Source organism: Vulpes lagopus, chromosome 4, assembly GCF_018345385.1.
Source record: "Vulpes lagopus strain Blue_001 chromosome 4, ASM1834538v1, whole genome shotgun sequence".
NCBI classification, from domain to species: domain Eukaryota; kingdom Metazoa; phylum Chordata; class Mammalia; order Carnivora; family Canidae; genus Vulpes; species Vulpes lagopus.
In genome coordinates, this window is record NC_054827.1 from 40,923,426 (window position 1) to 40,946,740 (window position 23,315).

Here is a 23,315-nt window from a genome sequence, read left to right on the forward strand (position 1 = left end):
AAGAAACAGGGTAGAGAGAAAAGAGCAACCATGGCTATGAAGCTAAATGTGCTGAGGTGAGCTGACACGGCTCATGGGACACTCAACTACTTCGCCTCACCTTTCAAATTTACAGCTCCCTGTGAAAAGATAATGATGCTTTCAGAAATTCTAAGCAAAACTGTTTTTTTTCCCCCTACTCTAAAAAATACAATTCATTTTGATGTGGAAAATTTCTATAAGTATACCAAACTGCCACACTGTTTTCATTTTGATACTGGAACCTAAGACCACAGGACATCAGATAACTAAGCTGGATTTTATACAACCGGGGGCCTAAATGTAACCTCTAGTTTGACAATGGAACACAAGAGAGGGGAAAGTCCTGACTTATGAGAATTCTCTTTACAACCACTTCTGCCAGAATGCCACAGTGAAAAACACCTCCTATGCGGCACACTGGTGCTGTTAAAGCAAGCACTTTCCACACTGATCTATCTGTTCCACCAAATTCTAAGTTCACAGAAGGCAGGGGCCACGCCTCATATCTCCTATTATAGTCTGGACATCAGTAAAGATGTGCTGAACTGCTGAATTTACAAGGGAAAAAAGGACCCACATATGATTAACCAATCATCTTCTCTTACTGATGAACAGGAGAAATAATAAAATGCTCTAAACAGAGGATAACTAGGCACATTTTTAAAAGATCTTGTTTTAAAAGATCCTTAAAAGATATTTAAGGATCATTTTAAATTTATAGTATCCCTCTTTCAGAGAGTATACAAACACACCAGTAAACCATAGAGCACTTGTCCACACCAATGATGGATTTATTACCAAAACAAATATTACCGTTATGGAAAGAACAAGCCATGATGCCTTTTACATGTCTCTATTTACCAAAACTACAAACATTTTTTCATTATTGTATCTACTAAAGAGAAAGCATTCAGAACAAATCAAATCTTAAAAATAACATTACTGAGATAAACAAACACAATTAGGATTAGAACTAAGTATTCCAAGGGTTCACATAAACAATCTCTATTTATATATATGTATGACCAATGACCAAAAATTCAGATTTCAAAATTGTCCTCAAAAGCAAGCTTTCTCTGAATAAAAATATTAAGAGATTAAACGCAAAGCTCTTACCCCTAACTCCGCGTGCGTCCACCCCATCCCCGCAGCCCTGCTGAGGCTCTAACTCAGTGGATGTGCAGTACCATGAAAACATGAAACATCATGTCCTCCCCACACAAATTTCATTAAGTGCTTTTTAAAAAAACAAGTGTCCTTTAATGACGAATCATTAAGATAGATGAGTAATCTTTCACTAGTACCTTTTGCTTTCTTGACTGTTCAACTTTTTTAAAAAGCGACCTATCAAAATCATCTTTCTGAAACAGAAATCAGCACAATCTTTGCTTCCTGATTACAGATAACAAATTATGTGTGACATTTCCAAAATGAACCTCCAATCTCTTTATTCATGTTTAGACAGTTCTCAGTTACAAAACAGGATGAATGAACAGGACATCAATCACTCTAGAATATTAGCACCTTAAAGATGTCTTTAGCAGGTCAATAATCTTTTCACCTTGGAAGGACTTTATCAGATCTTGTCTAAAGCCCGGATAAAAGCTCTGCATTAAGTACTTCTAACAATTGACAGTGTATCTCCACCACACAAAGCTGTTTTCTTCCTTAGGTGCAATCCTCAAGGTCACAATTCTGTGCAGCCTTCCCGAATGACAAAGGGGCATTACCTCCAGCCAAACAAGCTGTCAACACAAACTTTGTCATAGCTCAGATAAAGAAACTGGCAGACAGTGATAATAAGGTCTAATTTCCCTTCTTCCCAAGGGAGGTAAATAGATTTCAAATCAGTCTAGAAACCTATGCCCAGGCAGCCATGTTATCTTTTGGCCATACAAAGGAAAAAGACTCACTGTGAATTCATCTAAAGGCTCATTGATCTCGATGTCTAACACTTCATCATTGTACAACTGCTCCTCCTCTGGCTCTTCCACATACTCCATGTGGTCTTCCGTCAGCTCAGCATCATGGCCTTCATACTGTCCTTCTGGGTACTCGTGAGCATATAATTCAGATCCATCGGACTTGTGATAAACAAGTTCATCCTCTCCTTGTTCATACTCAGATTCCTGTTCTCCAGATTGGTCATTAGTGTTGTCAGAGAGTTCAAATGATGTGACCATGCCAGATGTAGTATTTAAACTAATTGTGACACCCTGAGAACTAGAGAATAAAAACACAAAGAAAGGTGCCCAATTAGAGAGTAAAGTTCAAAATTAAATCGCTACCTAAATAACTGCTACGAAGATGTAAACCATGACTGGTGAAAAGTTGCTCTAATGACTGATAAATGCACATTACTCCTCCACCTGTGTCTGAAAACGAGAGCTTAGTGTGCCATCCTGAGCCTGCACCACACGCCCCTATTGTAGGCAGCACCCACCCACACCATCATCAGCTGCAGGTTATTTACCCAAAAGAAGCAGATCAACCAGATGGGAACACAAGTGTGGCAAAACGCCAAGTCTGAAAACAAGCAAGACTGTATTTCACTCTAACTTCCAGAATGAAAAGGATGGTATCTGTTTTCCAAGATTCCAAAGTAAAAACAGGACTATTACTTTATAAACAGAAAATCACAGATGGAATTTTAGAACAATTTATTCTTTTTACATCTATGACACAAATTATAAACTATTTTTAAAAATCAAATATTAAAAAAGTTGTGTGAAAATACACTTCAATGCTCAAATAAATAAAATTTGTACTAACCACCAATTTTCAAAAAACTTAGTTTATAATTTCTGAGTAAAATACCAGAGACGGTTTTAAAACCACAAAAAAATCATATTCCACTCATTGAATCACACAACAGTGACATGCCAAACAGTAAGCGCAAGAAAGCAACACTTACAGCGCAAGATTTTGCAGAAAATCCTAAGTGCACAGTACTAATTATGTATCTAACACTAACAAGAAACTTGAGTACACCACACAGACCCAAAGGTATTACCTGACTAAAAATTCCAAACTGCCATATTTTGAGGGCTAACTGAAATAACTCAAAAGACCAAAATTTAATAATGATGTCACACAATAGAACCTGGAAACTCAAATAACTGGTAGAATCAACTAACTTAAAACTATTTCTATCCATAAAGATTACTTTAAGTTAGAAAACCTATTATAAATCTGTAGTTCAATAATAAACAGCATATATTTATTAACTTCATTTATAACCAAGAGATGTCTCTTTAAATTTTCACCACAAAGGTTTCCTTCATAAAACTGAAAAAATTACTCCACCTACAAGAGTATACTAAATACTTCTTCCTCTTCTTATAATGGAGCTTATTATATCAACAACAAGCAGGCACTAATGACTGCTGTGGACTGGATATTTGTGTCCCCCCAAAACTCATCTGTTGAATCCTGACACCCATTATGATGGTGCCTAGAGGTGCGGCCTTTGGGATATGATTAGGTCATGAGGGTGGACCCCATGATGGGATTAATGCCTTTACAAAGACCTCAGAGAGCTCCCTCACCCTTCGACCCTAAGAAGACGTATCAAGAAGGCTCCATCTATGAACTAGAAAGCAGAAAGTCAGCATGCTGGTTCCTTAACCTTGGACTTTCTAGCCCCTAGAACTGTTAGAAATAAATTTCTGTTGTTTATGAACTACCTAGTTCATAATATTTTGTTAAAACAGCTGACAAAGAATAAAGTAACTATATTCACTAAAACAATTACATTCAGATTGTCAACTAGAGTCTAAAGTACAGTCCAGGGGCCCTTGGGTAACTCAGCTAGATAAGCGTCTGCCTTCGGCTTAGGTCTTGATCTGTGGTCCTGCATCGGGCTCCCTACTCAGCAAGGAGTCTGCTACTCACTCTGCCTCTCCACCCCCCTACTCCACCCCACCCCCCTCATGTTCACTCTCTCTCAAATAAAATCTTTAAAAAAATAAAAATACAGTCCAAAGGAATTTCCAAAACGGCAAATTCAGTCAACAGATTACATATAAATAAAAATGGCCTCAAATAAAAACAAAAGCAGCAACATCAAACTGCAGCCAGCAGTATTAAGAGCCTAAGTCCATTGCCCCCATCTAATAAAGGAATTCTTTAAAAGAGCAGTACATACCTTTACTGAGTTTTCATAACCTGCACTCAATAGAACTTATAGAGGTCATCAAATGCAAGACCAATACCTATTTATAGAAAAATATATATATGGCTCTCATGTGTTATATTAATATCCTGTTTAAAATAAAATCATGTTAAAGTATATCACATTAACAATTATATTCCATTATATTTATAAATTACAGTTACTAACAATTTAAAGAAAATTTTTAATGAGCTAATAATGAATACCTGAAATTTTCTTCATCCTCATTATCACTCTGTAAAAGATCATCATTCAGCTCTTCATCTGACAAATCCGACTGATTCTAATTAAAATAAGAAATTTAATTAATGCATGCCACTTCCACAAAAAGACTTGTTACAAATGTGCAAAATTACGTTGACTGCATTATTTCTAACCTTGTTATTAAAGCATATGCCATTCAGTAAGTTATCTCACTTTGATATGACCAGTTGACAACTGAGAAATTCCACATGACATAATTGCTACCTCAAATTTTCAGATGCAAAATCAAGTACAGAAGCAACAAGCTTAATGATCACATTTATTCTAAATTTAACAAAAAAAGAAGAGTTCTTTAGCATTATCTACAAATATTTTTTTCCCTATCAAACACAAGAAAGAATGGTATCCTTAAGATTTGACTAAAGTTGATTTCTCTATGTGGAATTTAAAAATCAGAACAAAAAAAAAAAAAGAGACAAATCAAGAAACAGACTCTTCACTCTAGAGAACAAACTGACGCTTAACAGAGGGGAGAGGGTAGGGGATGGGGGAGATGGGTGATGGGGATGAAGGAGGGCACTTCTTGTGATGAGCCCTGGGTGATGTATGGAAGTAATGAATCACTTTACTGCACACCTGAAACTAACATTACACTGTATGTTAACCAATGGGAATTACAATAAAAACTTTAAAAAAAAATTTGTTTCAAGATTTTATTTACTCATGAAAGACACAGATAGTGAGGCAGAGACATAGGAGAGGGAGAAGCAGGCTCCCCGTAGGGAGCCTGATATAGGACTCAATCCCAGGATCCTGGGATCAGCACCTGAGCCAAAGGCAGGCACTCAACCACTGAGCCACCCAGGTGCCCCTAGAAAAAAAGATTTGACTAAATTTAACAGTAGTATCCAAAATCTGAACTTTTTAAAACAAAAAAAAAGGAGAATTTTAGAAATAAGCAGATTTTAGGGGTGTCTGGGTGGCTAAGTCAGTTAAGTGCCTTTGCTTGGGTCACGATCCCAGCCAGGATCCATCCTCAGAAGGCAGCCAGCTTCCACCTCTTCCTCTGCCCCTCCCCCCAACCCACTCATGCTCTGTCTCTCAAATATATAAAATCTTTAAAAAAAAAAAAAAAAAAAGGAGAAGCAGATTTTAGATAACTGCATTGCCAAATTAAAATGGTAAGAGACTAAAATAAACTTTAGGGGGCACCTGGGAGGCTCAGTCAGTTAAGTGTTTGCCTTCAGCTCAGGTCATGGTCCTGAGATGGAGCCCCACATTGGGGTGGGTACCCTGCTCAGCAGGGGGTCTGCTTCTCCCTCTCCCTGCCACTTCCCCTGCTTGTGCTGCCAAATAAATAAATAAAGTCTTTTTAAAAAATAAAGCAAGCTTTATTAATAGAGATGACACAGAAAATAGACATGACTGCTCTTGACAGGCCTGTGCATTCATCACACCAGTAGCTACAAAGAGGAAGCCTAGTGATTTTGTCAACTGCTCAACTTTCTACAGTCCCAGGTTTTGTTGAGTTAAATATACCACCAGCATTGTATACTTATACAGGAGGGTCCTTCACACTTTACTCCTCTATTCAAATTACTTTCAGGGTATATATAAATTACCACTTCTCTAAAAGACGTCCCTTGAACACACAATTAGGCAAGAAAGTAAAGAAAAAAAAAGGAAAAAAAGAAAGACTTGACTTTCTTCTTAAAGAGGAAACAAACAAACAAGCAATCTTTCCTGGCATTTTATAGCTTATAAAAATAGGCTTCTCAAACTTATCTACACATTCTTCATTTATAGTACTTTTGATATAAGCCAAAAAATATGAAACCTATTAGTTCTTATGGGTCTCAAGGGACTTAATGACGGACATTATAAATAAAAATAAAATAACTCAGGGCACCTGGATGGCTGAATCAATTAAGCATCCAACAGCTCAGGTCTTGATCTCAGGGTTGTAAGTTCGAGCCCCACACTGGACTCAGTGTGGAGCCTACACAAAAAAATAAATAAATAAATAAAAAATAAATTACATAAAGTAACATAAAATAACAACACAGACCATGTAGTTTACTTGGAAGGAGAATGGATCTATATGAAAAAGAAACAGACTGTGTAACAGAGCCAAAATAAAGTTCTGCTTAGTAGCCCACATAATCTGTCCTCAGCTAAAAGAGATGAGCCAGGCCTGCCTAAATTTAGCTGCCCAATAAATAGAATAAATAAATAAAACCATGGGAAATCTTTAAAAACTAACAATTCTGAGTGCTATATGTTGGCAAATTGAATTTAAATATTTTGAAAAACAAATAAAAATTAACAATTCAGGGGATCCCTGGGTGGCTCAGTGGTTTAGCGCCTGCCTTTGGCCCAGGGCCTGATCCTGGAGACCTGGGATCGAGTCCCACGTCGGGCTCCCTGCATGGAGCCTGCTTCTCCCTCTGCCTGTGTCTCTACCTCTCTCTCTCTCTCTCTCTCTCTCTCTGTGTGTGTGTGTGTGTGTGTGTGTGTCTCATGAATAAATAAATAAAATCTTTTTAAAAAAATTTACAATTCAATGAAAACCAAACTTAATTAAGAGGCTGCTTTTTTAGTTAAACTTTTACATACTTGTAAAAAAATCAGTGAACCAATAAATAATTCATCAAACAAACAAGAATGTATGCTGTGGTAGACCCTGATGGTAATCAGAACTTACATGTGGATTCTGAGGATTCAACTTCCCATATGGATTCTGAAAGTGATGAGTAATATACCTACGAGGCAACCGACCAAGATCCCCACTTCACCAATCAAGCAGACATGGAGAGTTAGACTTTATCTTTGAGGCAAAAACTGATTTTCAAGCACATCCTTAAGAATGGAAGTGAACTGTTTCTGAGGCAAAGGCAGAGTTATTAGCTAGGACTCTGTTGGGGTGGTCTGCAGGGAGGTAGGGCAAACACATCCCCAGAGTGAGAGAAAGTGGCCAGAATGCCAGCAAAATCCCTTTTCCCAACCTTACCAGACAGATCAGTCATGCCCCTCCTGGGGGGAGAGACAGTATAAAAGAAAAATAATGCTTCTCCGGGGCTCCCCAGAGGGTGGAAGGTCTAGTGTATCACAGAGCACGTGCCTGTCACCAGTTGCGGCAAAGTAAGAAAGACAGATCAACTGACGAGGGGGTCGCTCGCTGACAGGCTCCCCCATCTCTCAAAGCTCTGGCTAGGCCATGTCAGCTTCTCATCTTGAGTTTGCAACCTCTCAGTTGTAACCTACATTGAAGACTTCACCCTAACAACCTCCCTTCTGAACACCGATGAACTTGTTCCCGAGTTGCCCAGTCAGGGGGATGTAGTCACTCTACTCAGTAAGAGGCTGAGTGGCCCCCTGGCCCACCGGCCTAGGAGCCTCTCTCCAGACAAAGCTACATCTCTGTATATTTCATGGGGACTCAAGTGGAGGAAAGACAGTGGGCAGGCCAAGTGTACCTGTAACAATAAATTCACTAATAAATACCCGACAAAACATCCAATCCCGTTAGAAATCAAATAAACACAAAGTAAACTAACTACAAATCATTTTCTGTCTACCTCACTGAGAAAGATTTTAAAAGAGAAGTGATACCACGCGTGGGGGACTGGAAAGGTGAAGACATGTTCACACACCTGCTGCTCAACTCATTGCTGGGAAGCAAGTAGGCAACAGAGACAAGAGTCTTAAAAGTTTATGCCCTTAGCCAGAAATTCTCCTTTATGGAAATCTGCCAAGAAAAGAATTTCAAAAGCATAACATTTGTACATTAAAACATCATTATAATGTCTGAGATTCACTTCAAAATAATTCAGGAAGGGGAGCGAGTGGGCAAAGATAAGGCAAAACTGCCTCTAAGTGAAAGCTGCTGAAGCAGTGACAGTGATGAAGGGGAGGGTCACATTGCTCATTTCTTTTATATATGCTTAACACTTTCCATAAAAAGTTCTTTTAACGAAGTCATAGCACGGGTGCCTGAGTGGCTCCATGGCTTAAGTGTCCGACTCCTGATCTCGGGGTCATGAGTTCAAGTCCTATGTCGGGCTCCATGCTGGGCCTTTAAAAAATTTTTTTAATAAAAAAAATAAGAGTTATAGCAAAAAAGTAAAAAAGTCATAGCAATGAGCTGGATATAACCTCAGTGAATATAGGAATGGCTAGGTATACTATAATATACACAAACTGAAATATTTACATAGCCATTATAAAATACCTTAAACATTTCATGCATGACAAGGCAAAAATGACAACAGAACTCTAAATTTTTTTAAAAAGTGTTTTTATATATAGTAAGTTAACTTTAAAATTTATGAAAAAAGAACTTAAGAATTATGGCAAAACGTCAGTCATGAGGGTTTATATCTACTTTTTTAGTTTTTTCTTTTTTGATACATTTGACCCCTTTGATTCCCACAACATACAGCGCTGGAAAGGAGAGACGAGTACATATACTGTTCCCAATCAAACAAGTTTCCCAACCAGCCAAGGTGGGTGAGGGCCCCACCCCCAAGAGAAGGCAGCAGAAGAGAAGCAGCAGGGTGCCGCCCTTATGCACTCCTATTCCACAGGAATGGAGGCTAAGGCACAGCAATCAATGAGTCTAGTAAGAAATAGTGAGACTACTTCCTCAGAAGAGTCAGCGTTACTATCCAAACCAAACCGTGCTTTTCCATCTTTACTGATAGAGAGATCTGACCAAAGCTCTCACAAGATGGGAACAAATGTACACCAAAAGAATTAAGTAGGGCTGGAGGGACATCCTGATAAAATGGGGCAGGACAGCCCAGGTGGCTCAGCGGTTTAGCTGAAATATCTTAAATAATTACAAAGGAAAAAACATGTTTACATTAGGGTAGAGGACTCCCAAGTGAGAGTACTTCAAGGATGTGCAAGGTCATTTTCACTGAGCCACAAAGAGAAACAGTCTCACTTCCCTCCGTGACCGTGACATAGGAAGGACTAGCCCTGGCACCCTGAATCACAGGACACGTGCAGAGCACCCTGAGGCCAGAGCATGAGCCCCTCAAACAAGGACGGACTGAGGGACCATCTCAAGGGTTTCACTTTCAATATTTTGATATTTCCCCATTTACTTACATGAGATCAAGTGGATTTACAGGTAACTAATTCTTACTGAGAGTTAAGGGTGACAAAAGTCACTTAAAGGAGGAAAGACAGGCAGGCTGAAGCCAGGCCACCTGAGGGCCAGTGATGCAGGAAGAAAACAGGACAGAGAAAAGAAAGTGGCTTCAAAAGAATCCTACAATAAACTCATGTTTTAGCGAAAAACTAATAATGCAACATAGTAACAAGAAAATGGCAGCACTGAAACTTCACCTAGCACAAACAAGATCTTCATCAGCTATACTATGAGATTAAAAGGAAAATATAATCAGATCTGATAAATCTGACAAATGACATGACCTTATCACCTAAAGTAAAATAGGCTTATGTATAACTACTATGGACAGTAAGGAACCAGCACAATCCTAAGACTTTAAAAACTAAGCATAAAAAAACTACCTTAATATTTAGTAAGAACAAGTTTTTTAAAACAGTTAATAAAAAATTCAGTATTTCACTTTAATCTTTGGATATGTATTTCTATTTTTAACATATATTTTATGTTATTGGTAGAGTAACATAAACATATATACACACACGATATATAGATACAGCCATTTTCGAGGTAACTACAGAGTTTTGCTCAAACAAAAAGATTTAGAGAAACCTGTATTCGGTTTTAGACTTTTATTCTCATGTATCTGAACGTGTGTTACATTTGAGTACAGCTATCTTTGAGCTCTGGACTTTCAAAAAAGGAATGCAAAATATTAGCCTCCAAATGTTAGTTTTCTCGTGAGCAGGTGGTGGTTTTATATTGCTGCTTTCACAAACTCAACACTTGCTGAACTGAGTAAGAACTAAAATATTTGCATCAAAGGACCAATCACTTGAGGTGTAAGTTACTGTAGAACTTACTAACAAACTAAACAGTCAGTGCTCTATGCATTCAAAAGATCATTCAATCCACAAAACGTTCTGCACCCAACCTTCCAATACCACTTCCCATTCATGAGATTCATTCCTGTATGTTCAGTGCAATTAAACAGCTGGAGGCTGGTTTCAGAAGACCTCAATTTCTTACCTTTTTGCCAGACAGCAAATCTTCTCCAAGTAAGTCATCTTCAAGTTCACTGGGGAGAAAGAAAAAAAGACATGCCATTGCATTATTCCTACAACACTGGAAAGTCTGCAGATCACTGGGAAATCAACCCAGGACTTCAGAGTTTGGGTACTTTCCCGTTTAATTTGCTATGCTTCCCTTTTACATATTAATTTGCTATGCTTCCCTTTTATGTATTAATAATGAGAATGTATTTTCAAATATATAGAGAACATGTGGTCTTTTAAGTATGGGAGGCTCTGCTAAAGGAGGTAGCTCTCACTAGACTTCTGATCTCAATATGAGATCTTTTATCTCTTCGGACCTGTTGAGTAATCAGTAAAAAAAGAAATTGCAATAGGTAACATCTATGCTTTCTCCTACCTTGAAAAACCTATTTTTTAAAAAGATTTTATTTATTTATTCATGAGAGACACAGAGAGAGAGACAGAGACATAGGGGGATAAGCAGGCTCCATTCAGGGAACCAGATGTGGGACTCAATCCCAGGACTCTGGGATCGTGACCTGAGCCAAAGGCAGAATGCTCCAACTGCTGAGCCACCCAGGGATCCTTTTTTTTTTCTTTTTTTAAAGAAAAACCTATCATGAAATAGTCCAACATCATTAACTAGGAAAATCAAAATCAAAACCACTGAGAGACCATTTGACGCTTGTCAAAGTGCAAAACTGAAAAGAGAAAAAAAAAAACAATGATGGTAAGAGCGTACAAGTAAATCACTGTGACTAAGAGAGTGACCTTTGTGTAACATGTAAGTCCTATTAGTAGTCTGAAAATTTTTCTGTCAGCATGTTTATGTTCTGAAGTGATCAGCAGATTATGTCACAATTAAATTCAAAACCCTTACCAGATCAAAAAGCTAAAGACATTTCCCATTGTATGGTTTTTGGGGTTTTGTTTTTTGTTTTTTTGGTTGATGAAGATGGATATCACTGAAATATATATTCTTAGCTCTGGGGAACCCGATGTCTTAAGGATGACATCTAGAAAGAGAAAACAATCAGACTCTGCTTCCAGGTGCAAATGCACCAATATTCTTATTATTGCTGTTACTCTTTTTTATAAGCACTCTGGTTACAAGTTTCTGCAGGTTTTGAGCACTACTTTATCCAAAAACCATGTTTACTTGTAGTGTGCTACTTTACAGATACCAGGCTTTATGGGAATGCCCACCAGAGTTATAACAGAAATGCCTGTTTCTATGCACCACCTTTAAAGAACTAGAAATAACTCAGCAAATCATTCATGTACTGAACACCTTTTTGTTATCGTGTTACCCTATATAAACCCTTTATCCTCATTTTGTGATAAAACAAGAATAAGAGATTAAATAATTGGCCCAAAGTCACACAGCACAGACGAACCCAGGACAAGAGCTTACCCATGGGGTAAATCTTTTCACAGACCTGTATGTATGAATAAGACAACTATCAGAGAATAACATGTAATTTCTTCCATCATTTCCACAAATCACCTAATCAGCTTTCATTTACAATGTCTGCATCTTCAGTGTTACAATCATCCTCTATGGATGAGGAAGAAAAGATCTAGTCACAATACTGACAGGAACCCCATTTGAAAACTGATTCTATATGACCAAAACAGACACTCTCCCCTTTGAAGACAAAAATCCATGCGATGCCATCACTCTAAATAACTGAAAATGAAAGGGAATACCATCTGCCCATGGGATCCTGAGAACTCTTAAAACCAGAATACAAAAAGGCGCTGGTAAATACACAAGCAAAAATCTAGAAACCCATCTGTACCTTTTGCTAACAAGGGGTATATACGGAAGAAGAAATCAGTCTTTGATCATTTATTTTACTTAAAAAAAGTATTTTTTCAAAGAAGAGAAAGGAAAACTAAAACTTATAAATGAGGAGGGCACAGAGATGGAGAATAGCTGCTTCCATGACCAACAAAGAAAACAGCATGAAATAAGAAAGCAGGATGGGAGACTGAAGGCCTAGGTCTATACGAACACAAAAGACATCGTGAGTATCCGTTCAGTATATGATGTCCAGGAACCATTCTAGTTGTTTCACATGTATTAGCTTTTTCACTGATATCACAATCCCATTATGTAGACATTTACATCATCCCCCATTTTTTAAAATGTGAAAACAAAGACCCTGAGTTGTTAAATAATTAACTGGCTCAAGGTCACTCAGCTAGGAAGTGGCAAAATCCTTAGGTGAACAGAGATGCTTTAGCTCCGGGGTCCAAATCCTGACTACTATGCACAAATCCCACACAGAAAGCAAATTTACTTCCTTGCTATCATCATCAAGATGGAGCCTTGCAAAAGATGTACATAAGAAGAAAGGAATTTATAAAATATAAAGCATTACCAAAACTATACCAATTGTCACCAAAAACAATGAACTAGTGGGAATGACCAGCCCAATCAAGTCCTTTTAAAGAGACTACACCCTGGCCAACAACCGCTGCTGGGTCAGGAAATGAGAGAAGCACAGGGCGGTCTGAAGAGGCTTCCTGGAATCCACTGCAAGACTCCTCCGGGCTCTCACCAATCATCACTACATGAGTAGAACAGCCTCTTTGGCAGATGTTTCTTATCCAAGATTAGAGACAATCAGCTTGTAGAGTATGCTTTTACTAGTACACAGGTGTATACTGAAAGACATTTTCAGGAAACAAATATTTTGTAGTCAGCCACTTGGCTGCAGCCTTTCAAAATCACAAGTATAACTGACAACAAACCCTGCCCCTCAGCCCGTTATGTCAGTGTGCCTGCCCTCTCCAGGCCATCCTCTTCGGGTGTCTGCCAACTCCGTTTTCCAGAAGGTTTCTCTGGGAAGACTCATGCAAGCTCTCTGGCCTTTGCCCCTGGATGGCCCTGGCCCATGGGATGACCCCACATTTCCCAAGCAGGAGAGAGGCTGCCCCCTCCCTTATACCTGCACGGTTCAGTCCCATCCGCTGCTACCACTGCAACTCCCACTGGGCTCTAAGACACTTCTTCCCCTTCAGGCCTGCTGTTACACCCTGGGCACTGACCAACTTCTACTGCTTCTTTAACCAACCCTCTCCTATAAAGAGCCCTGTCATCACATCACTTTCAGCTACAACTTGAGTATGCTGTCCTTCACCCATATGGATACAGATTAATATGAGCACATCCCTCAAAAAACCTTTAAAAATGGGGCAGCCCAGGTGGCTCAGCGGTTTAGCGCCGCCTTCAGCCCAGGGCGGGATCCTGGAGACCTGGGATCAAGTCCCATGGTGGGCTTCCTGCATGGAGCCTGCTTCTCCTTCTGCCTGTGTCTTTGCTTCTCTCTCTGTCTCTCATGAATAAATAAAATCTTTAAAAGAAAAAAAAAACTTAAAAACTTCAGGCGCTGGTTCAACAATGACATGTTCTTCCAAATATACCATTAATGCAACATGGCAGTAAGAGCTGATCATAATTTCTGACTCACTCTTCTCCTTAATTTTCAAATTTCTCCCTCTATTATGGGAGAGAGTACATGGAAGAGGCTGTGATACATGATAACAGAACCTCCATATGTAAACATGCACTGAAAATGAGTGAAGAAAGGAGGCACATGTTCATAAATTAAGATGGAAGAGCTGCCACTCAGGCCAGGGAGGATGAGAAAAACCGAAGCTTTGCCTCACATTACAACCAAACCCAATTCCATGACAGCAGAAAGCCAACTAACTTCTTGACAACTGAAATACCCACTGAACAGATATTGGAATGGTCCAAATATTAATAAAAATAACAACTGCAATGGATTAAAATACAAATGTAGTATTTAAATCTATGAGTTGGAAAGGATTCAAAATTAAATCCACCTTTGGAGGATGTAGGAACCGACTCATATTTTGAAAACCGGTAAATAAAGAATCAAACACTTATTTAGAACCTCAAAGGAGCCAAGTAGTTTGCGGAAGTAAGTTGGATCATCTATCCTCCTGCCCATTTTCAAACGTAAACCTATCAACTTCTAGACCTATTAATTTACAGAAAACGCAAGAGATGAAGGAACACACCAAAAACACTCCAGGGAATACAATAAGCAAAAGCAGAAACTCCATAAGACAAACCACCTTGTTTCTTTAAAAAGTTGCAGAGAAAAAAAAAAAAATGCAGGAAAACCTATAGATGAAACAACACTTGGAAAGTCTACCAATAACCTGGAAACCTGGAATCTAGGGATATAATGTGGACTCCACAAACTGTAAAAGAGCATAAAGACACACGGCCACACTGTGATGTGTGTGATACCCTGGTACTTCCAAGAGATCATCAGTAATAAGACATTAACAATTCAGGGAGTTTTTCAAAATAGAACTCTATTGTGGTTGTCTTTGTAAATCCTTCATTTTTTAAAGAGATACAACCTGAAATATTTTCAGATGAACTTATATCTCTGATGATTATAGATAAAACAAGACTGACTATAACAATAACTGCTGAAGCTGAATGATGACACACTGGGTACACTGTACCCTTCTATTTTCACATAGTCTTGAAATTCTCAGTAACTTAAAAATCGATCAGTTTCAGGCTAATTATATATCTTAACTATAAAAAAATTAAAATAAAAATACTTCACAATTTTCATAGGAACATGCAAAATATACCAGGACACAAAACAGGGAAGAATATCTTAAGGACAAAAAGTGGAAAGCACTTTGACCAACATCACAAACCTCTGAAAGTGATGCCCTTGGGAAGGCCACCACACTGCCAACTAGTATTCCTATATATAACCTAAATCTAGCTCTGCAAATCCAGGCTGAGAGTGAGTCTACAAAATAAAGAGCCTGTCCTCTTCAAAAATGTCAGTCATAAGAGACAAGGATATATAATTCTTCCAGATGAATAAAGAGGGGACAAAATGCACTGTATGATCCTGAATTGAAACTTGAATCAGAAAAAAAGAAACTAATTTTTGGCTATAAAGCACATTTTTGGGAGAACTGTCAAAACTTGAATAACCACTATAGATTAAAAAAACACAATTCTGTGTTTGTTAATAACTACATGATTTTGAAGTGATAGGGTGGCTATGTAAGTGAATGTCCTTGGGAAACACACGAGTAAAAGTACACACTGAGGTACATGGGAAGCACATGGCCTGGCCTGATGCCTGCAGACCACTGTGCAGGGGAGTGGGGAAACAGGACAGCCTCAGTGAGCAGGTGTGCAGAGAGCAGAGAGGATAGCGGATGTGGCAGGAGGCAATTGCAAGTCTGGGGGCCCATGAGAGAGTGTCACTCTTGCAACATTCCTCTAACTCTTAAAATGATTCCAAAGTACACTGTTCATATTTTAATAAAAAAATAAAAGCCATACAGGAAAAGGTTATACATTTGATTATATTATTTATAAAAATCCATCTGAAGGCTATTGTTTAAGGAAACACATGTCACAGACTGGGAAGAGATATTCAAGTACAAAAAGTAAATTGCAGCAAATATAAAGAATTCCTAAAATCAATAAGGAAAAGACAAACAACAATAAGAAAAATACACACAGATATGAACAAACAACTGACAGAAGAGAAAATCCAAATGGTGAGTGAACTACTAAGATATTTATTCAGCTCCCCCTCACAATCTTTGAAACAAAACTACTTGTCATTACTTCAGGTAGGGCCATTTCTCTTATAGACTCTGTTGTAAGCTCTAAGTAATTTTTTATAGACTGCCTAGGAGCCACTAACACCTTTATGTAGGCTGTTAAGTTTTTAATGTATATAATTTTTAATGTAGATTATTTTGTAAAACTCCTGGAGCATCACAGTTTTCAAATGCCCATCAGGTTTTCTTTCTACTATAGAAGACCATTGTCATTTTTAATATTCAGGCCTATTTTTACCTTTATTATTAAACTTTGTGACTTTAACTACAAGGTTATTTTTTACATTTTCAACACAGCATTTAAGAGGCCAAGAAATGCATAGGGGGCACCTGAGTGGCTCAGTCGGTTAAGCATCTGACTCTTGGTTTTGGCTCAGATCGTGATCCTGGGGCTGTGAGATCAAGCCCCATGTCAGGCAGTGCTGAGCAGGGGCCTAGAGGCTGCTTAAGATTCTCTCTCTCCCTCTGCCCTTCCCCCCAGATCTCTCTCTCTAAAATCAATAAATCTTTAAGAACAAAAACAAAAACATGTAAAGAATGATCCTTATCTTAGATCTCCCACTGCCCAGATATGCCCCCCTGTACTTCTCCCAGCATGTGTCCCTCTAACTTCTACTAGAACCACTCACCAGTAATTTCAATCACTATGCAGAATTGACATTTATCACTACTCTGAACGTTTTTAACTTTCAGTGCACATGTGTGTGTATCCCTGAAGATATTTTCATCTTTGCTAGTATTCAGAGAAATACAAATTTAAATTACAGTCAAGTACTATCATACACATATTAAATTGGCAAAAATTTTAAAGTCTAGCCAAATACTGAGTAAGCTATACAACAAAAGAACTCTGGCAATAATAGCTCTGGGGTCCACCAAATCATTTTCATCACTGTGTAAAAACAAAGGGATACAGGATAACCAGTGCCCTACAGACAATACAGGCCTGGAATGGGAGCCTGCCAGAAAGCCTTCCACCTGGAAGGCCTGCCCTTGCCCTCACTTCAGCCCAGCAGCGACAGACCCATATGGGAAAGAGCATCTGCTGGCCAACATACTGTTCTCGTAAAAATCTCTGCAGAGTGGGATGCCTGGCTGGTTCAGTTGGTAGAGCATGTAACACTTGATCTTGGGGTTGTGATTTGGAGCCCCACACTGGGTGCAGAGATTACTTAAAAACAAAATCCTAAAAGGGGGGGGGGGGGCAATCCCTGAAGAGCCAAGTGGCAGAATGAGATAAATCAGCATGCACTACAAGTAACCAGTTGTTAGGTACCTGTCCCAGTCCTCATCTGCAGCTCTTCTTCTCCAAGATCGCTCTGCACCAGGCTTATCAAACTGGTCAAAGTCATCATCTGTGAAAGAGAGGCCATGATAATCAGTTTTACTAAATTAAAATAGACATAGATACTCAAATACTGACGGTCCTTGACTTACAATGGTTTAACTTAGAATTTTCAACTTTACAATGCTGAAAAAGCAATATGCATTCAGTAAAAACCATGCTTCAAATTTTGAATTTGGGTTTTTTCCCAAGCTAGCAATACTAGTATGATACTTTCTTGGGATGCTGGGCAGTGAGCAGCAGCAGCCACAGCACCAAGTAACCAAGGGATCATAGGATAAACAACCAATACACTAACAACCATCTGTACCCACACAACCATTCTGTTTGTCACTTTCAGTACAGCATTCAATATATTATATAACACAGTCAACACTTTCTTAGAAAATAGGCTTTGGGTTACACAATTTGCCTTACGGTAGGCCAGGCTAAGCTACAATGTTCAGCAGGTTAGACGTACTAAACACATTTTCAAATTACAGTATTTTCAACTTAGGGCAGGCTTATCAGGACATAACCCTATCATAAGTTGAGGAAAATCTGTACTGAAACAACTCGTTTAAGGATTCCTAACATAAGATTTTAAGAGGTAAAAGTTCTGGCTCTCTGCTCCTTCCTATTTGACAGATAGCCACTTCTTGTGCAGTGTCAGCTGCACCCAAGACCCAATGGTGTGGGGTGTTCCAGTATGATTCCACCTATGGCAAATTCAATGGTAGAATCAAGGCTGAGAATGGGAAACTTGTCATCAATGGAAAGTCCATCTCCATCTTCTAGGAGCGAGATCCCCCAACATCAAATGGGGTAATGCTGGTACTGAGTACACTGTGGAATCCACTTGGGTCTTCACCATCATGAAGAAGGCTGGGACTCACTTGAATGGTGGAGCTGAGAGGGTCATCGTCTCTACCTCTTTTACTGAAGCCGCCATGTTTGCGATGGGCATGATTCATGAGAAGTATGACAACTCCCTCAAGACTGTCAGCGATGCCTCCTGCACCACCAACTGCTTGGCCACTCTAGGCAAGGTTATCCATGACAACTTTGGCATTGTGGAGAGACTCATGGCCATTGGTCCATGCCATCATTGCCACCCAGAAGACTGTGGACAGCCCCTCCAGGAAGATGTGGTGTGATGGCCGAGGGGCTGCCCAGAACATCATCCCTGCTTCTTCTGGCACCACCAAGCTGTAGCCAAGGTCATCCCTAAGCTGAGTGGGAAGTTCACTGGCCTGGCCTTCTGTGTCCCCAGCCCCCAACATGTCAGTGGGCCTACAATGCCGGGGCTGGCACTGCTCTCAATATCACTTTGTCAAGCTCCTTTCCTGGTACGACAATGAATTTGACCACAGCACCTGAGTGGTGGACCTTATGGTCTATATGGCCTTCATGGAGTAAGAGCCCCCTTGACCACCACCTCCAGCAGGGGCACAAGAAAAAGAGAGAGGACCTCAGCTGCTGGAGAGTCCTTGCCTGACTTATCCTCCAACACACTGAGAATTTCCTGCCCTCTGCGCAGTCTCCATCCCAGACCCCCTAAAGAAGGGGAGGGACTTAGAAGGCCCTACCTCATCATGTACCCCTATCAAGTACACAGTACCCAAATAAATAAATTGATTAAATACAGAAATTCCACATGTAACTATTAAAAATGCTGGGGCACCAGAGTGGCTTAGTCGGTTCAGTTTCTGACTTTTGGTTTCAGCTCAGGTCATGATTTCAGGGTTGTGAGATCAAGCCCTACATCAGGCTCCATGCTGGGCATAGAGCCTGCTTAAGAATCTCTCTCCCTTTGCCCTCCCATCCTAGTCGTATGCACATGCTCTTGCTCTCAAAAAAAGTTAAAAAAAAATTTAAGTACAAAGTGCTATTGAACACTTATCAGGCATGAAAAATCACTAACACTAGAATTTTTTTTAAATTGTAAATTTTAATAAGATATTTTCCATACAAAATAAGTTTTCAGTATATATCCTTACTGCAATTACATGAAGGGAAAAAAACTAATGCTTTGCTAAAAGTTAAGATACTTTTATATGATTTTTGTACTCCCTACATTTTTCCAAATTAACCACAGAAAACAAAGACCTCATTTAAGTGATGTAGAGATTATAGAGAATTGCTGACCAATAGAAATAAAATGCAAGTCACATATAATTACAAATTTTCTAGAAGCCACATTAAAAGTAAAAGGAATGAAACTTTAACAGGTGAAAAAAAAAATTTTTAAGATTTTATTTATTTATCCATGAGAGACACAGAGAGAGAGAGGCAGAGACACAGGAAGAGGGAGAAGCAGGCTCCATGCAGGGAGCCCGATGTAGGACTCGATCCCGGGACTCCAGGATCATGTCCTGGGCTGAAGGCAGGCGCCAAACCGTTGAGCCACCTAGGGATCCCCCAACAGGTGAAATTTTAACAATATATTTTATTTAACCTAGCATATCCAAAATATTATAGCATGTAACCAAAACAGAAAATATTAACAAGACATTTTACATTTTTCCCCTATCAAGTGTATATCTCACATAGAGTACATCTCCTATATCATTTTAAATTTTAATTAGGAAAAACAAATAATTGGAACAAAAGTTTTTCCTCTTAGATATATACACACGAGCAAAGAGCCTTGAGGAGCAGCAGCAGACAGACACCTCCCCAGAGAGAATCTACATAGCGGGGTCAGATCATAAAAACACCAAGAACGCCCCAGGAATTTTTCCAGCCTAGGGCTACGAACTAAATAATCAAGTTCTAATAAGGTAATAATACATTAATTCCAACCATACAGTCCCAAACAAATGATTTTTTAAAAATGGATGAAGGTATTAGAAAACTTTAAGGATGAAGGTATTAGAAAACTGGTAACCTTGAGGAATGCCACATCCAGCATGATGGTACAACCCCACTCCCTGTGAAACTGGTAAGAATTATTTTTACTGAAATGACCATTTAAAGTCTCTGGAATTAATCCTAAAGGCAAGAAATGAAAATTCTAAAGGCATCAAATGAAAAACACTTTTTTAAGAAATCTGCTCAAAGAACTGCAAGAATCTGTGGCTTTTAAATCAGTACCTCTTACTGCCTTCTCTACCTCCCAGTTCAGTGGGGCTTCAACTTTGCTCCAGATTGGTACAGCCAAGAACTCAGCCCTCCACATTCCTCATCCTGCCCCTGTTGCACAGGCCTGCGCTGAATTCTGCAGGAGTGCCACTGAGAGGCAGGAGCTCCTTTCATCCATCCAGGCCCTACCTTTAAGAGATGCTGCTGGAGTCCAGGCAGCAACGGACCTAGCTCATGGGATTTCACACCAAGAAAAGCCAGCCAAAGATACCTAGAACTACTCCGCCCTCCTTTCCAGCCCCACCATCCAGGCACTCAGCTCTGAAGTGAGGATGTCACTCAGAGACAAGTACACCACGGTCCCCACCGACAGCCCAAGAGCTCTGACTCCGGGTTTCCCCAAGGGAGAAAAGCAAGGCTTAGAACAACAGAACTCCATCCAAAACTCTCTCTGAGGAGCTGACTTCATGGAACAGGGCGCAAAAAAGTTCTGGCCAAAAGGTACTCTCAAAAACAGTGATAATTTTGGATAGCTAACTGGAAGGACAGTTAAGAGTCACTGGAGCTAAAGCCTGAACTACCTACCTAGCATGCCAGAGAGAAATGAAATGGGGAGACTGGTGGGAAGGGCCCCCCTGGGTTAAAAAAGATTTCACTGACCTCAGACACCATTCAATCAAAGGAGCATGAATTTAACTGCATCGGTTTACAAAGCAAATTATACCCCAGGACATTGTTGAAAGTGTGATCAGAAATAGCCCCGCCAACACACCACCACCCCAGGATAACTACATGCCCAAGGCTATGGCCTCTGAGGAGTGGTATCAGAGGTGTCCACAGCCCAGAGTAGAGTAGGGGATGGAACAGACTTCACGAACACCTGGCCAGTCACCAACAAGTAAACAAGCAAATAGTAATAAGCCCAGGGGTGGGAAATAGGGAGATCAGCTCCAGAGCTGACACAATACATTATCTAAAATGTTCAATTTCCAACAGGAATCACAAGACTTGCAAACAAACAAAAAACCATGACCCATAGTCCACTGGAGGGAAAAAAGCAGGCAACAGAAACTGCCTATGAAAGAATTAGATACTCACTGTTTTAAGTAATTCAAAGAGCTAAATGAAACATGACTAAGGAACTACAGGAAAGTATGGTAACACTGTCCCATCAAATACATGATGTGAAATTATTAAAAAAAAAAAATTCTGCAATTGAAAACTGAAATGAAAGATTCCCCAAAAGGGCTCAACAATAGGTTTAAGTTGAAAGAAGAATTTGTATTCTAAAAATAAAGAGATTATCCAGGACACCTGGTGCCTCAGTTGGTTAATCATCTGCTTTTGGCTCAGGTCATGACCCCAGGGTCCTGGGACTGAGCCCCATAGGGAATCCCTGCTCAGCAGGGAGTCTGCTTCTCCCTGTCCTTCCCGGGCTAGTGCTCTCACTCACTCACTTTCTCTCTCAAATAAATAAATAAAATCTCCAAAAGAAAAAAAAAATTATCCAATCCAAAGAACAAAAAGGAAAAAATTTTTAAAAATGAATATAGCTTCGGAGAAATGTGAGACACCATTAAGCACACCAATATAAATGTAATAGGAGTATCAGAAGAAAGAAGAAAAAGAGAAAAAATATTTGAATAGCTGAAAACTTCCCAAATTTATTGGTATGGATTAATCTATAAATCCAAAAAGCCCAACAAACTTAAGGTAGAATAAACACAAACATCATAGTCAAAATGTTTCACACACGAGGAAAAACCTCTAAGAACAGCAAGAGAAAAACAACTCATCGCAAGAGAACTCAAGTAAGATTAACAGGTGATTCTCATCAGACAGAGCGGTCAGCAAAGAAAGGGCTCAAAGAATTCTAGAACCAGCAAAACTATCAAAAATTAACATGAAATAAAGATACTCACAGATAAACAAAAATAGGAAGAATCTGTTGCTAGCTGACTCTGTGTAGCTTACTGAATTGCAAAAAAGAAATGCTAAAGTCCTTTTTCTCTGTTCCCTCACCAATGAATCTGAGCTCACAGTTCTTATACATATAATGGTTGAGATTATACTGGATATCAGACCTAACAAATACAGGACAATCAACCCAACAACAGAATACATTCTTCTCACGTGTTCTCACGTTTTCATAGAAAATTCTCAAGGATATATGTCAGGCCATAAAACAATTCTTAATTAACTTTTAAAAAGGTCAAAATCACACAAAGCATAGTCTCCGACTAAAATAATAAAACTAGGAGTGATTTCAGAGGTCTCCACAGCCCAGAGTAGAGTGGGAGATGGAACAGACTTCACTTATACCTATTAATGTCAGTTAATAGAAGGATAGTGGAAATTCCATAAATATGTGGAAATTAAGCACACACTTCATCAACCAAGAGGTAAAAGAAGAAATAACTAGGGAAATAAAGTGCCCTGAGACAAAGGAACACAAAACTACAACTACAAAGTTCATGAGATGAAGCAAAAGCAGTACCTGGGAGGGAAATTTATGGCTGTAAATGCCTATACTAACAAAGAAAGACCTCAAATCAACAGCTTTACTTTAAATCTTAAGAAACTGGAAAAAGAAAAGCATACTAAACCAAAAGACGGCAAAAGGAATAATAAAGATTAGATGAGATAAATTGAGACTTGAAAACTACTTTGAAAAAAAAAAGAAAA

The 23,315-nt window shown here is 39.1% G+C and overlaps 1 protein-coding gene across 3 annotated transcripts in view; it reads right to left on the bottom strand.

Annotated features, from left to right (window-relative positions):
• The window catches only part of RBM33 (RNA binding motif protein 33), a 138,804-nt gene that overhangs the window by 94,575 nt on the left and 20,914 nt on the right, over window positions 1–23,315 (bottom strand). For all 3 annotated transcript variants that reach the window (XM_041753776.1, XM_041753775.1, XM_041753774.1), the window contains exons 2-5: window positions 17,499–17,577; window positions 10,566–10,614; window positions 4,402–4,478; window positions 1,935–2,244 (exon numbers count right to left, since the gene is read on the bottom strand). In XM_041753776.1, the coding sequence (XP_041609710.1) occupies window positions 1,935–2,244; window positions 4,402–4,478; window positions 10,566–10,614; window positions 17,499–17,577 (515 nt within the window). The remainder of the gene's footprint in view (window positions 1–1,934; window positions 2,245–4,401; window positions 4,479–10,565; window positions 10,615–17,498; window positions 17,578–23,315) is intronic.